We start from the raw sequence: 15,265 nt of genomic DNA, 5'->3' as shown, positions 1-15,265 counted from the left end.
GATCTATCTTCTTGACATAATTTGGATGTAAACAATTATTGTGAGGTGTTCAGGTATTTTGGTGATGAGTGCCACAGAAATGTCTATAATTAAATAAATGTTGGCAACAGACAAAAGCATCAAAGTCATTAAGTACTGTACAGTTACAGTTGCTTAGGGCAAATAACACCTACTTCAAAACCACAAAAATCAGGAAGTATGGAATAAAGCCATACTCAACTACTCAAATCACCTTCCCAAATGGACACACCCAGACAGTCTTTACCGCAAAAAAAGTCAACAGTTATTGCAATACTGGGTGTTGCAGCCATCTAGACAACTTTAACTCTGCTCTCTGTAGGATGATGCTGTATTTCCTAGTTTATGTGGTTTGATTTGGGTGATGTTTATTCTTTAAAACTTTAACCATTTAAGGACTGTTTGACACATTGGATTTGTGAACTACTATAATATGTTGCTATTAATCAGAAGTGTTCACAGGGAGAGGCACAGTGCATGGTGTGTAGAGTAATTGTTATTGATTGTGGGCCAAGGAAGAGGGATACAGTATTATGGCAGGAGTCACCAGACGGTGCTATTAGTCTTACAAGTTCTTTTTCTTAGATGCGAACAGTGCACACACTGGGGGGGGAAATGTATTGTTGCTAATTTTGTGATGCAAGTTATTTTGGGGCCTGTTGCAAACAGTGGGAGTGTTTGCTCTATTCTCAATATTTCAGTTATTTCCTGCAAACCAAGCATCAGTTTTTGGATTGCGATTTCTGAAAGGGGATTGCCTTCACACTGTTTGTGACAACCTCTGTTCAAGGACTGGTGTATACAGCATAAATAAATAAATTTAGAAAGTAACCCGACTCCATGAAATTGATTTCCTTTTCAATGAGAAACCAACTCGCAAAGCTCTGAAATGAGTGCTGAAAGGTTTCCAATGTCCCTGAAAAACCATATTCACTGCCAAACTATGCAAGTAGATCAAACGCTTAAGTACTGTATTGTGCAAACAGCGGTTCTGAAATATTTACAGGAGGAAAAGCCACTTCCTGAATTTGTAAGTGTGTTTTGGAACTTGCCTTTGTTTCTGCATTGGAATATACATAAAACTTAGGTATGGTCCCACAGTTTACTTTGAGTATCAGGCTTGAAAGTGTACAGCTGTACATCCAGCTGTTAACCATGGGGAGGGGAAGAAGAAGAGAAATGGATTGCAACAATTGCAGTTTCCTTTATGGGTGGTAGAAATAGCACATTGTGGCACTCCTTTTAGCTTGTGTCTGTGGCTTTGTACTTTTGTATGCAAAAATTAAATTTTTACTCCTGGGGGAATTCTACACCAAATAATTAAAAATTCTGTGCACATTTTAAAATTCTACAAAATTCTGCAAATTATATTTGTCAAAATAACTCTATATAACACACCAGTTTCAGTTATTTTGGTAATTTATTCCAAAATATGTCAGCAAATGTCTATAACAATACAGATACAGACAAAAATTCCCCCAGGAGTAGAGTTAAAGAAACCCTTATGACAGCCCAGTCCCTGTTTCTCTGCCCCCTCCCTGTCAGATCCCAGCCGGGGGGCCAGACACTCTCATCCCCTCCCACCCAGAGCCCAGCTGCGTCCCCCCAGCCCAACCCAGACATTCACATCCCCTACTCTCCAGAGGCCAGCTGCGGACCCCCACCCCACAGCCCAGATGCTCACACCCTCTACCCCCCCAGAGCCCAAGGATCCATAGGGAAAAACAGTCTGATGCTGGGTCCCGGGCTTGCACAGAGTTTCTTGCACAGTGCCACCACCACCTCCTTCCTTTAGCGCGTGCCGGGAACTGCAGCTGCTAGGAACACTCCAGTTCCCTCCCGCACCCCCTGGCCTTATCTTCTATTTGTGAGCTGCGCTCGGCCAGGTCAACCGGACCCTAGTGGCAGCCAACATCTCTGCATCCCATTTTGGGGGGGGGGGGGAAATGGAGGGGGATTTTGCACTCACAACGTTCATTTCTGCATTGCACAGTGGCGCAAAATTCCCCCAGCAGTAATTTTTTGTGTGTACCAAGTGTCTCAGTTTCAGGGCAATTGCACCTGTATTCCCTCTCTGTAGTCCACTAAGGGCACCTGCTTTAGGCTTCCATCTCCCAGCCTTCTCCTGTGTGGAGACCTATGTTTCACTCCCTTCTGACTGGAAATTTTAATGCTGCACAGCTCCCTGATTTACACTGTGATATCCCTAGCAAGCCAGTCTGCCTAAACAGGCCAGTGCCTGAGCTTGGCTTTTTCTCCAAAGACTATGGCCTGGTCTACACTACCCGCCTGAATCGGCGGGTAGAAATCGACCTCTCGGGGATCGATTTATCGCGTCCCGTCAGGACGCGACAATCGATCCCCGAATCGACGCTCTTACTCCACCAGCGAAGGTGGGAGTAAGAGCCGTCGACGGGAAGCCGCGGAGGTCGATTTTGCCGGCGTCCTCACAGCGGGGTAAGTCGGCTGCGATACGTCGAATTCAGCTACGCGATTTGCGTATCTTAAATCGACCCCCCCCTGTAGTGTAGATGTAGCCTTAGACCAACTATATCCACAGTTAAAGTTAAACACACAGATCCTTCTAAGCAGGCACATTTATTCTCAAGGTAAAAGCATTTAACATATTAAAACAATATTATCTTGTTTTAGTATATATAATATATACGATATGTTAAACAATATAAAACAATCTACACACATGCTAAAAAGCTTATCAGAGGTCACTTTAACTCCAACCTAGGGCTCTGGTAGGTTTTTAGTCCTTCAAAACCCACAAGTGAGGTTTCCCTGTGGTTACAAGTTCATCTCTCTTAGATCCAGAACTAGGATCCAGGCTGGGCAGATTGCCATTTCTTTATATAGCTTGGGCCTTTGACCTTGGCCCTCTGTAACAGGTAATAAGCAGACAATCACCCTCTTCTCTGGGCACATCTTCAAAAGACTAGGTTTCTGCATAACCAGAACTGGGTAATTTGCATTAACCTCTGCCTAGAGATTCCCCAGGAAATCCTCTTAACACTTATTGTCTCAAAAGTCTTTACTTGTCTGACACATTTTCAATATAGTATTTTGAACTCCTGGGTCTTACATCTATCACATCTCCCTTCTAAAGAGGTTACACACAATCCTAGCCCACAATAATACATAAACTTAACACAATACGGTCTTTCAAGCTTATCACAGGCAATTGCTCTGTTGCACCATGCACTGCAGATTCTTTGTGAATGAATTTCTGACAGTTTTTATTAAACAATTTATTATACATAAATCAAAAATAAACCTGATTAGAACAACAAAGAAGCATCTTAAAGTTAAACAGTGTAGTGGATGGTGGGGGGGGGGGGGAGGAGTGTCTCCATTTCATAGGCAACTATACTTCTTGCCTCTGCCTCTTCTCATTCTTCTCCCTTCCGGTGTTGCTATTAGCCAGATGGGCAGGGATGGTGTCCCTAGCCTTTGTTTGCCAGAAGCTGTGAACGGGCGACAGCAGATGGATCATTTGATCACTATTCTGTTCATTCCCTCTGAGGCACCTGACACTGGCCACTATCGGAAGACAGGATACTGGGCTAGATGGACCTTTGGAATGGGTTACCATGGGAGGTGGTGGAATCTCCATCCTTAGAGGTTTTTAAGGCCTGGCTTTGACAAAGCCTTGGCTGGGATGATTTAGCTGGTGTTGGTCCTGCTTTGAGCAGGGGATTAGACTAGATGACTTCCTGAGGTCTCTTCCAACCCTAATATTCTATATTTCTATAACCCAGTATGGCTGTTCTTATGTTGAGTGTTGGGGCCCAAAGTTATCAGGGATGTTTGATGATTCAATGAGCTGGGATCCCACGTGCAATTGTCCTCGCTGCCCTGAGCTGGAACCAGGGAAAGAAAGGGAGCATGGCTGTAGGGTGTGATACAGCATGGCCAGAGGGCAGCAGGAGAGGGTTAGAAGGGAGCCTTATTCCCGGTAGAGGGAAGAAAGTTTGCTATAGATTAATTAGAGCACCTGAAGCCAATTAGAGCACCTGAAGTCTGTCACCTGATAAAAAAAACCCTGCTTCAATCTGACAGGGGAAGGAGTTGGAGCAGAGAACACGTTGAAGGAGTAGAAACAGTGGATTGGTGTTGGAGCAGAGAGCAGTTTGGAGGGAAGCAGAGGGAAGTTTGGAGAAGTGCTGAGGTGGGCTAAGAAGACCAAGACCCTAGGTAAAGGGACACCTGGCTTGTGCAGAGGGAGGGCAGGAAGCCCCCACAAGCTGAAGGGCAGGAGAGGGAAGTAACCCTGGGGAAGGAACCGCTAGTTCAAGCAGTTTACCGCTATCCTTAGGGCCCCTGGGCTGGGACCCAGAATAGAGGGCGGGCCCGGGTCCCTCCCTCTCCACTCCCCTCCTCTTGGACACTAGTGGGGCATTTAATATCCCAATTCAGGGGCAAGAAATGGCACCCTGAACCCCCCCAGAAGAGAAAGCGTGAGACCCATCATAGTAGTACTGGCAATTTGCCACAAGGGGTACAGTGGGAAACATCTGTTGTGCAGAATATGTCTGGGTCCTGATTGAGGGCACTAGATTGACAGTGGGCCAACAGACAGTATGCGCTCCAGCAGAGCATTCTGCTTCCGTACTGCCTCTGCTTGTCCCTCTTTAATTAGTGTCTTTGGCCAGTGCAATGCTGTCTCTGGCCACTACAACTCTCTCTGGATAGTTGCTTTTCTTTTTCCCTCTCTGACCTCAAAAACAATCTCCAACTCTCCATTGCTTTCATTTAGGGGAATGGGGGGAAGGAAGTCTGCAATGAGATCTCCAAACACGTCATCCTGCATTCTCTGTTTCTTCCCCCTCGGGTTAGGCAGCTGCTCAGCCACTGATAAAAGCCCTGTCTGGAGGTCTAGCCATTGCAGATGCCATGGCAGGAGAAGTATGGAAAACAAACAAGTGGTTACTGTTTCCCAGAGAGGCAAGAATACATTTTTAACATGCATTTCTGATTTCCCTCCCTGAGATAGATAAATGGGTATGTGCTCTTCATGACATGGGCTTGTAGACAGTTGATGGTCATGGCTAAGGCTGCATGTTTGGGTTTAGTAGTGGTCTAACTATATAAAATCCTGTCCACCTCCTCAAAAAATTGACAGGTTATATATCCACGGCCAGAAAGTTTCCTACCATCCCTGGTTTTAATATAAGTTCTTGTGAGCTGTTTGCTCTTTATCTGGCACTGGAAGGCATCCTGGTTGTGACTCTTCTTGAGCAGTTAACTAGCAATGTCCACGAACCCATCTTTATTCTGATGGCTGGGCCCAAGAGCTTCCTGCTCCGTTGCTTCTCCCCAGATGGCGATTAAATCTAGGGTCTCAGAGCAGCTCTAAGCAACTGCTCAAGGCATGTTGTAAAGGGTGCTAGAGGAATATCGAGCAAATAAACCAATCCTGCGACTGAGCCTGCTTTTAAACAGGGGAGGGGCCATCTGGACAGCTTGGCCCCAGAGCAGTGGAAGGCACACAGGTAAACACACAGCTCAGTCATCAATATTCTCAAAGCAGTGCAGAGTTTCTTTAAGAGATTTTATTTCTAGAGTAGACAAGCTCTGAACATTTTTTTGCTTTTCCAGGCTACTTTTTCTATGTGGTATGCTGATCACATGGTAATCAGAGAGCATAAGTAGTGTAATCAGATAATACATTACCTTTCAACTAAGAGGACCCGGCTCCAAGTGTGTTTTAGGTCAACAGCAGAGTATATATTGCTTTTCACCTGAACTACAGCAGGTGTTTGTTCATATTACAAATACATCATACAATCACTTTCAAAGGTCTTTTCATGGGGAAAGGATGGGTTAGTGGTGTTCTAGCAGCAGTGTTTCAATCCATATTGCTTTGTAAGGAAGCTTTTACAGTGATGTAAGAACACTGGGATCTAAAGAGGGAGACCAATCTATTTATTTTTTATTGTATAGCACTGGGAAATGCTAGGCAGTTCTCAGACGCTACATAGCTGCTCTGCTGAGTTTACAATTTAATTAGTTTCCAAGCACTATATTTCTTAAATAACTTTAGAAACAATCAGATTAGTAGCTATTACATTTTTAAAAATGTTAAAAAAGTTACAGTTGCAAAGTCAAACACTCAAAAAGGAAATGACTGAACTAAGGTTGCCTGTACAATCTTAATTTGGTCTCCTGGTGTATTATGCATTAGGATATAGTCTTTGATTACATACTGCTGTATAGGCAACTTTAATTTTGGTATTTCTTAACTTCTGAGTGTTTCACTTTTCAACCATAACATTTTCTTAATGCCATTTTTTGGATTTTCATTTCCTAAACCTTTAGGAAAGCAAACGGAAAAAACAAAATTCCAGCATGGAACCATACTTATCCCCTACCTTATGCATCATCAGCAGGGTTGGGACCTTCAGGTCTACAGAACAGACCTTTACCACTTGAGCTAAAAAACCCATAGGACTAGTAAATTGTTATCCTCTAGACCAGGGGTGGCCAACCTGAGCCTGAGAAGGAGCCAGAATTTACCAAATATATGTACATTGCCAAAGAGTCACAGTAATACATCAGCAGCCCCTCATCAGCCCCCCCCCTCCCCGGCCGCCGCGCCTCCCACCCACCAGCAGCCCTGCTGATCAGCGCCTCCCCATCTCTCCCCGCACCTCCTGATCAGCTGTTTTGTGGCGTGCAGGAGGCTCAGGAGGAAGGGGCGGATGGAGTGGGGGCAGGGCCCATGGCAGAGCCAGGGGTTGAGCAGTGAGTGGCACGCCCCAGCACATTGGAAAGTTGGCACCTGTAGCTCCAGGCCTGGAGTTGGTGCCTATACAAGGAGCCGCATATTAACTTCTGAAGAGACGCCTGTGGCTCCTGAGCCACAGGTTGGCCACCCCTGCTCTAGATGGCCCAACCACTACAAGGAGAAGTCAAGTTTTGCCAGTAAATTTCACAGCTATTTGCTAGAGATAAAGGAATGTTAGGCTCAGGAATCCTGGGTCAATTCCAGGTTCTGGAAGGGAGTGTGCTCAATGGTTATAGAATGTTCTGCCCCATACTCTAGCAGCCTATCCCTATTCCACCCCTCTGCTCCTATCCTATCCCTTTCCATGCTCCAGTCCATGTTCCCTTCTGTTCATATTGCTCCCAGACAGTTTCTGTGCCTCCTCCCTTTGCATTCCATATAGGCCCTGTCTCCTTCTCCACACTGCCTGAGCACCAGTATGGAGCAGTGAGAGCACAGGAGAGTCTCCTTGATTTCAGTTCTCATTCCCAGTGCCACTGAACACTCAGGAGGAGCAAATGCAGAAGTCCTGCTCAGCTCTTGTAACTCTGGGATGAAGTATGCTTAGTCCACAGCATGTAGGAGCTGTGTGGAGATGGAGTATGGTCAGTACAGAAGGAATCTTTGGAAAATTTAGCTGCTGGCCTCCAAAACTCTAGTAATACTGAAAATTATGATTTGCATAAAGAGTTATAAGGCGGCCAAATTTGGCCATATTTCGTGGGAATAGTGAAAGGTATATCCCTGACAATAGGGCATCAAATTTTACGTTCCTCCTCCAAAACATGAAGGCACTAGAGCATCTCAATAACTATAAACATTTTTAACATTGCTTTCCCTATGTATTTTCCCCAACCTCATTCCCAGAACCGGTTGAACCATTTTAGCTGAAACTTTCCACAAAAATTCATTCTGAAGCAGACACCGAATTTGAAAAATTTCAGCCCAATTTAAATTTTACAAAGATATAAGCAACTCAAAACAGTCTTATAATGGAAAATGTTAGGCAACCTTAACTAGAGTGTCACTACCAGTTCTACCCCCAGATGTGACTGACTTAAAAGGAGGGTGACACCAGTGCATCCAAAAATAGCACTTAGCCCAGTGTTCTTAATCTCAAAAAGTAAAATATTCAGGGATGAATTGCTTCTTCTATGGCAAATTCTTTAAGGATACAATAATTATATTACATTGGAATTCACAGGTCTTTAAACACCAAAGAATTCTACTCTTCCAGTACCACCTTGAATTAATTTGAAATATGTCTAGAAAGCCAATTAAAATTTAACAGCTACCCATTAGAATGTTTCAACCAAGGACCACCTACTACCAAACCGAAGATATTTTACATTTGTTATATTACAAATCACATGGTCTTTGGGCCCAGTAACTACTTCTAACCACAAGTAGAAGAATAAAGTGAAACCACAAGAATGACCAACTTACTTATTCCCTGTCTCTACGTGAAGTTCGTTGGTCACTCTGTCAAGGGCATATTTTTCCCACTGATAAAGAGCTCTTAGATCTTGCAAAATATTATCCCTCCATCTTCTTTTTGGTTAGACACATCCCAAGAGATGTGGTATGAATGACAAAATATATGCGGAAACTTCCTGCCCTTTTGAAGTCAATGTAAGTTTTTCCATGGACTTCCAGGGGGCCAGAATTTCACCCAGGATGTGTTTGTATGCAATCAGATATTATAATTATACCATACCAAAACAGATCTCTGCCTAGACACAATAAAGTTAGTATGTACTAAGTAGACCTGTAGGTATATGGATTGAGAGTTATCTCCACTGGCGCGCGCGCTCTCTCTCTCTCTATATATATATATATATAATCTATACACACACACACACCTCTACCCCAATATAACACGACCCGATATAACACGGTAAAGCAGTGCTCCAGGGGGTGGGGCTGCGCACTCCGGTGGATCAAAGCAAGTTCGATATAACGCGGTTTCACCTATAACACGGTAAGATTTTTTTGGCTCCCGAGGACAGCGTTATATCGAGGTAGAGATGTATCTATCAATATTTTCATGTACTTTATGGTTCACACATTTGTTATTTCAGTATCAATTATTTACTTGATTACACTAATAGCCATTCCAAAAAATCAGACTTCTTTGTGACAAAGTACTAAAAGATTAAACTTGCTTATTGATCTCTGGTGATATGGGGCAAGGACTGAGGCAGGTTTTCATTCTTGGTTGTCCAAACTTTCTTTTTAATTTATTTCAATGGCTGCCACTGGAGAATAGAACACCTTGCTTTTAAAAGCTAAAACAGACTTTAAGAGTCAGTCCCTTTAACAGAAGCAACAATTTTCAGCTGTCAGGCACTGACCACCATTATTGGAATATTTTTTGTTCACAGCAACAAATCTTAATTGATGTACGGGGGGGAGGGGGGGAGGACACATTTCAGCATGATGTAACCTCTCAAATAGGACTAGTTTCTATGCATCACAGGTGTCATTTAAAATTCTAACAGAAGCCACAACTTCACTTATATTTTTATGCAATAGCCTCAGCTCTGGAAGTAAACTAAGCAAGTCTATTCCACTCCGGATAAACAAAAATCACGTCTGAGAGGATAATACTGATTGAAAAACTGGGCAATTTATTGTGAAACATTCCACTATATGATATTTCAGTCAGAGGTATTAATATAGAACACTAAAAGTAGTTCCAGTAAAAAACTGTTTTGTACCACTTCTTTTTAATAACTTCTGCATGGTTTGGTTAGGAGAATGCATCACAATGCAAAAGAACATATGCTCCTAAATGATACTACACTTTTAAGTTTTATAACATCATTCATTAGTTTTGTGGATCTTCTAAACAAAACGTTGAGACACATTCAACTGGAAGGTAGTAATTTACCTTTCCCCTACTAAGATATGCAAAGTATGATTATTACACCACTTAAGGAACTTGTATGTTACTATATGACTTGAGTCATACTTTACTCTTGCCCTTAATCCCAAAGGCATCAGAAAAGCAGGTGAAAGTTGACAGAGAAGAAACATTTTTGCAACTGCCTTGCATAAAGCAAGATTAGGATAGGTACCATGACACTTGTTACAAGATACATGTGTTCTGGCTCTCCAAACAAGCATCTCCTTGATTTACTTAAGAAAATGGTTTTCTAACCTTTATTTTATATGATTTTATTCCTATATTAGGGCTTACAATACCTACACCATCCTTCATGATACTCCTCAAACAGGATGTCAAAGTCCAGAAATTTTTAAAGGTGAAATTCACCTTTCCCTGCACTCAGGCAATGTTATTAAGTACTGGCAGAGAATCTACATAGAGGAAAGAATTCCACCCACACACAAAAAAAGACGAATTTATAGGCTGGAATAGAGGTCACAACTCCTCCACACCCCTTCCTCAGTTACTCAGCCACGAGATCCATAGTTCCAGCCCATTGCCCCTTCTAGAGAGACCTGTTCAGGACCAGCAAGAAGCTCCCAGCACATCCACTCTGCCTGCCCAAACACACACACACCCAGTGTAATAGCCCCACAGGATTTAAATGGTGCAACACACCTTGAAAGAATTTTTCCAGTATTGCACAAGGGCTTACTGTTGATTATTATTTATAGTTTAAAAACTCATAGAGGCCCTACAAAAAATCTGGTAAAATGACCCCTGCCCCAAGTAATTTACAATCTAAATTAATGACAAGATGCAATAGGTGAATGAAACTGACAGACTGCAAGCAGGGCAAGGCAACAGTAATAAGAGTGTGCTTTCACGTAGCCTAATGGTGCACACAGTGTAACTCATAATTTGCCTAGCTTTTGACTGGTAACATTCTGTAAGCTACATGGCTGAAGTAAGTCTTATGGAAAAGTCTGGAGGACAGGTAGTGGATGAATGGATTTTTGGTAGAAGATTATATCAGGTAAAAGGGACATCATGGAAAAAAAGCATAAATACTTGTGGGATAATTGGCTGTATATGTGATAAAGACTGGAGATGATGGCACGATAAAATACTAGAACTACTAGATACGGTCTAACTAAGTTGTAGGGGGCCTTAAAAGTACAGACAGGAGACATATATATTGGATGCTCTGGAAAAGAGGAAGCCAGTAGAGGAATACTGAGGAGAAGGTGACATGACCAACGTGACAAGCAATGAAAATTATTTTAACAGAAGCATTTGGATTAGATTTGACGAATGCAAGGTTGCATCAGTCAAGGGTGTGTAGAATGAGATTATAGCAATCAATATACATTTTTAAGGGCCTGGAAGATCTTTGGCAGTCTGGACAGAGAAAGAGAGCCACATTAGGTCAGACAGTTTTAATTCAAACCACCTGTTTAATTAGTTGGAAGTTCTCTCCTCCCCAGACATGTGTACACTCTCCACACCATTCTAATTCATCTTGTAATAACAGCATTTGGGCTCCCCTATAAAGTATATAACTGATCATTAGGAACAGTATTTTTAGGGTTACACCTGGCAAAACCCAATGCATCACACACAATGACACACTCCAAATGCAAGTCTCTTAAATTAAGGTTAAATCCCCACTTCTACATGTTCACTGACACCCATGAAAATAAATCGATTTGACACAGAGCTTCTTCTTACCACATTCAGAAGAAGTATAATATATTTAGATAAATATACAGTAATGTACAGTAATAAAACCTAGGACTGTAGTACCTGAATACCTCTCCAATCTCACCACTTCCAGGTCCTCAAACAAAATCAGCACAGCAATATTATGCCTAACAACTTGTCCAAGCAAACAAAAGTAATAACTACAAAAATCCTATAAGACCCCAAACCCTTTAATTTTGAAACACAGGTTTGGCTCTTCACCTCAAATGGCTTTGGCATATTTTGCTGAATTAAAAAAATAGCCTGAGAAATACTGTCCTTACCTGTCATTCTGATAAGCTGACCACTTCCTACAGTAGCTGGAGCCCTTTCTTACTGTTTCTGTCATTGTGCAACATCATCATGAAGCACTTTTCAGAACCTGCCCTATTAGTAGCTCTTCATGCGTCAATTATTTTTTTAATATTGTGAAGCTTTTATGATAGTTTGTATGAAAGACACTTATCAAAATAAAATGGAATTATTGTTCAATCATTGCTAAATTCTTACTTAAAGCTGCTATTTACACCTACTACAGTATATCTTGCCTCAAACCATTTCATCTTCTAGATCTACCATCCTGATTTGTTTATGTTTGTGCAACATTTGAAGTTAAGTGCTGTGTAGATGCTAAGCATGCTATATGCCTGTAATACATATTCAATTACTCAGTCCAGCAAGAGTGACGGCAAAGGGCAGGTTGAATTTAATATGCATTCCTAGCATATCACACACCTTCCCCTGCATTTCCCCAACAGGAAAAACTTCATAACACAACTCACTCTTCAACTACACAGATTAGCTAACACAATGACGTATAAAAACAAGTATACCAAAATTTCAACCTCATATGCTACAGAACTAGGGTTGCCAACCCTCCAGGATTGTTCTGGAGTCTACAGGAATTAAAGATTAATCTTTAATTAAAAATAAAGTCATGAGATGAAACCTCCAGAAATTCATCCAACCAAAGTTGGTAACCCTATACAGAACCTGAACTCCCATTCCCTGAATTTCTTATTGATGGAACATACTTCACTATTATAACATACAGCATAGAACAGAGCTACATTATTCACAGTCCAATCTCCGTTCTGTGCAACAGGGCCCATAATTTGTTAAGGATGAATATAATTTACCTTAACAACAAGGAGTCTGGTGGCACCTTAAAGACTAACAGATTTATTTGGGCATAAGCTTTCGTGGGTAAAAACCTCACTTCTTCAGATAATTTACCTTAACTCTCGAAGTTGTATGTCTGTGAATAATTCTCTCTCCAGCAGCACGTAGCGGACTGAGGGAGAGTGAATGGTGAGGGAGAAAGCCAGCTTTGTCTGCTGCACAGAAGGGGTTTTCTTGGCAGAACATGTCATGCACAGGGGGGAGGAGATCACCCTCTGGCATTAAAGACAAATAAATCGCAGCATTCTCCTGGCCTGGCCTAGGGGTGGTGGGAGACTAGCAGGGCTCTCCACATCATACTTCTGCCCTTCTCCTCTCTCTCCTACCCCAAACATCACTTCCTCTTCATAGAATATCAGGGTTGGAAGGGACCTCAGGAGGTCATCTAGTCCAACCCCCTGCTCAAAGCAGGACCAATTCCCAACTAAATCATCCCAGCCAGGGCTTTGTCAAGCTGGGCCTTAAAAACCTCCAAGGAAGGAGATTCCACCACCTCCCTAGGTAACGCATTCCAGTGCTTCACCACCCTCCTAGTGAAATAGTGTTTCCTAATATCCAACCTAGACCTCCCCCACTGCAACTTGAGACCATTGCTCCTTGGTCTGTCATCTGCCACCGAGAACCCCTTCTCAGTCCCTCAACCACCCCATCTACCCCTCCTGCACCCCCTTCTCTTCTCCATAAAAGCCACAACTACCCCCCCCCCCACTTATCCATCTTTTTCACCCCTCTGATCACCCCCACCCCCTGCCTACCCTCAGCCCCCTACAGCACCCCGCCCCCATTCCCGTCCTGCCTCCTCACCCTCCCCCACCCCCCCACTCCGTGAACCGGCGCTGCCAGCCTGGGCCGCCCCCTACCTGTGCTTGGCAGCCGCTCTCCGGCGCTTCTTGAGCAAGCAGAGCAGGACGCAGGCGGCCGCGCCGGCCACCACGGAATGACGCGCGGTCAGGTACTTGCTATAGGCGGCCATGGCGCTAGCGCGGCGGCCGGAGGATGGAGCCGAACCGAGCCCAGGCAGGGAAGCTGACGCAGGGAATGCCGGGAGCGGACGGAGGGGGGCGGGGTGGGGTGTTCTGCCCCGCCCCCTCAGGCCGGCTTCGGTACGGAGGCCTCAGCTCCTCCTGTCACTCCGGCAGGCTCCGAGGGAAAGGCGGTGTGGGGCGGGCCTAGGCTGTCAGACTCTGCTGCAGCCGTTATGGGGGCCGGCCTGGCCCCGGGGGCCCTGTGCCCTAGGCTGAGTGCCCCACGGCTCAGTCCCCTTTGCCCCTGGCCGCTCCCCTGTAAGGCAGAGAGACGTGTCACCTGTGGCGGGGGTGCGGCTGTTTGCAGGAGATCCGGGGGAAGCGGGAAGTGTGAGTGAGGGGGTTCCAGTGCCATCTTGCTGGGCGAGTCCCTTCACCATCCCGAGGCTCCGCTTCTAGAGCTCCCCGACTCCCTTCGCTTCCCCAAGCCTCTGCTCCTTCATCTCCCGAGACCCTGCGCCTCTGCTGCTGCACCTACCCAATCCCTGCACCTCCCCGAATCCCTTCACTTCCCCAAGCCTCTGTCTGCTCCTTCACCTCCCGAGTCCCTGCACCTCTGCTGCTGCACCTACCCAATCCCTGCATGTCCCCGAATCCCTTCACTTCCCCAAGCCTCTGTCTGCTCCTTCACCTCCCGAGTCCCTGCACCTCTGCTGCTGCACCTCCCTAAATCCCTTCACTTCCCCAAGCTTCTGTCTGCTCCTTCACCTCCCGAGTCCCTGCGCCTCTGCTGCTGCACCTACCCAATCCCTGCACCTCTCTAAATCCCTTCACTTCCCCAAGCCTCTGCTCCTTCACCTCCCGAGACCCTGCGCCTCTGCTGCTGCACCTACCCAATCCCTGCACCTCCCCGAATCCCTTCACTTCCCCAAGCCTCTGTCTGCTCCTTCACCTCCCGAGTCCCTGCGCCTCTGCTGCTGCACCTACCCAATCCCTGCATGTCCCCGAATCCCTTCACTTCCCCAAGCCTCTGTCTGCTCCTTCACCTCCCGAGTCCCTGCACCTCTGCTGCTGCACCTCCCTAAATCCCTTCACTTCCCCAAGCTTCTGTCTGCTCCTTCACCTCCCGAGTCCCTGCGCCTCTGCTGCTGCACCTACCCAATCCCTGCACCTCTCTAAATCCCTTCACTTCCCCAAGCCTCTGCTCCTTCACCTCCCGAGTCCCCGCGCCTCTGCTGCTGCACCTACCCAATCCCTGCATGTCCCCGAATCCCTTCACTTCCCCAAGCCTCTGTCTGCTCCTTCACCTCCCGAGTCCCTGCACCTCTGCTGCTGCACCTACCCAATCCCTGCATGTCCCCGAATCCCTTCACTTCCCCAAGCCTCTGCTCCTTCACCTCCCGAGTCCCTGCGCCTCTGCTGCTGCACCTACCCAATCCCTGCATGTCCCCGAATCCCTTCACTTCCCCAAGCCTCTGTCTGCTCCTTCACCTCCCAAGTCCCTGCGCCTCTGCTGCTGCACCTACCCAATCCCTGCATGACCCCGAATCCCTTCACTTCCCCAAGCCTCTGCTCCTTCACCTCCCGAGTCCCTGCGCCTCTGCTGCTACACCTACCCAATCCCTGCACCTCCCTGAATCCCTTCGCTTCCCCAAGCCTCTGTCTGCTCCTTCACCTCCCAAGTCCCTGCGC

General features: G+C 45.3%; 1 protein-coding gene across 3 annotated transcripts in view; it reads right to left on the bottom strand.

Annotated features, from left to right (window-relative positions):
* Positions 1-13,581, bottom strand: part of ABCD3 (ATP binding cassette subfamily D member 3) — a 64,905-nt gene extending 51,324 nt beyond the window's left edge. For all 3 annotated transcript variants that reach the window (XM_065409372.1, XM_065409371.1, XM_065409373.1), the window contains exon 1: positions 13,469-13,581. In XM_065409372.1, coding sequence (XP_065265444.1) covers positions 13,469-13,581 — 113 coding nt within the window. The remainder of the gene's footprint in view (positions 1-13,468) is intronic.
* Between the last annotated feature and the right edge of the window lie 1,684 nt (positions 13,582-15,265).

Source organism: Emys orbicularis, chromosome 8, assembly GCF_028017835.1.
Source record: "Emys orbicularis isolate rEmyOrb1 chromosome 8, rEmyOrb1.hap1, whole genome shotgun sequence".
Classification (NCBI taxonomy): domain Eukaryota; kingdom Metazoa; phylum Chordata; order Testudines; family Emydidae; genus Emys; species Emys orbicularis.
The sequence above is the reverse complement of the archived record's forward strand: the minus strand, read 5'-3'. Positions and strand labels throughout refer to the sequence as shown.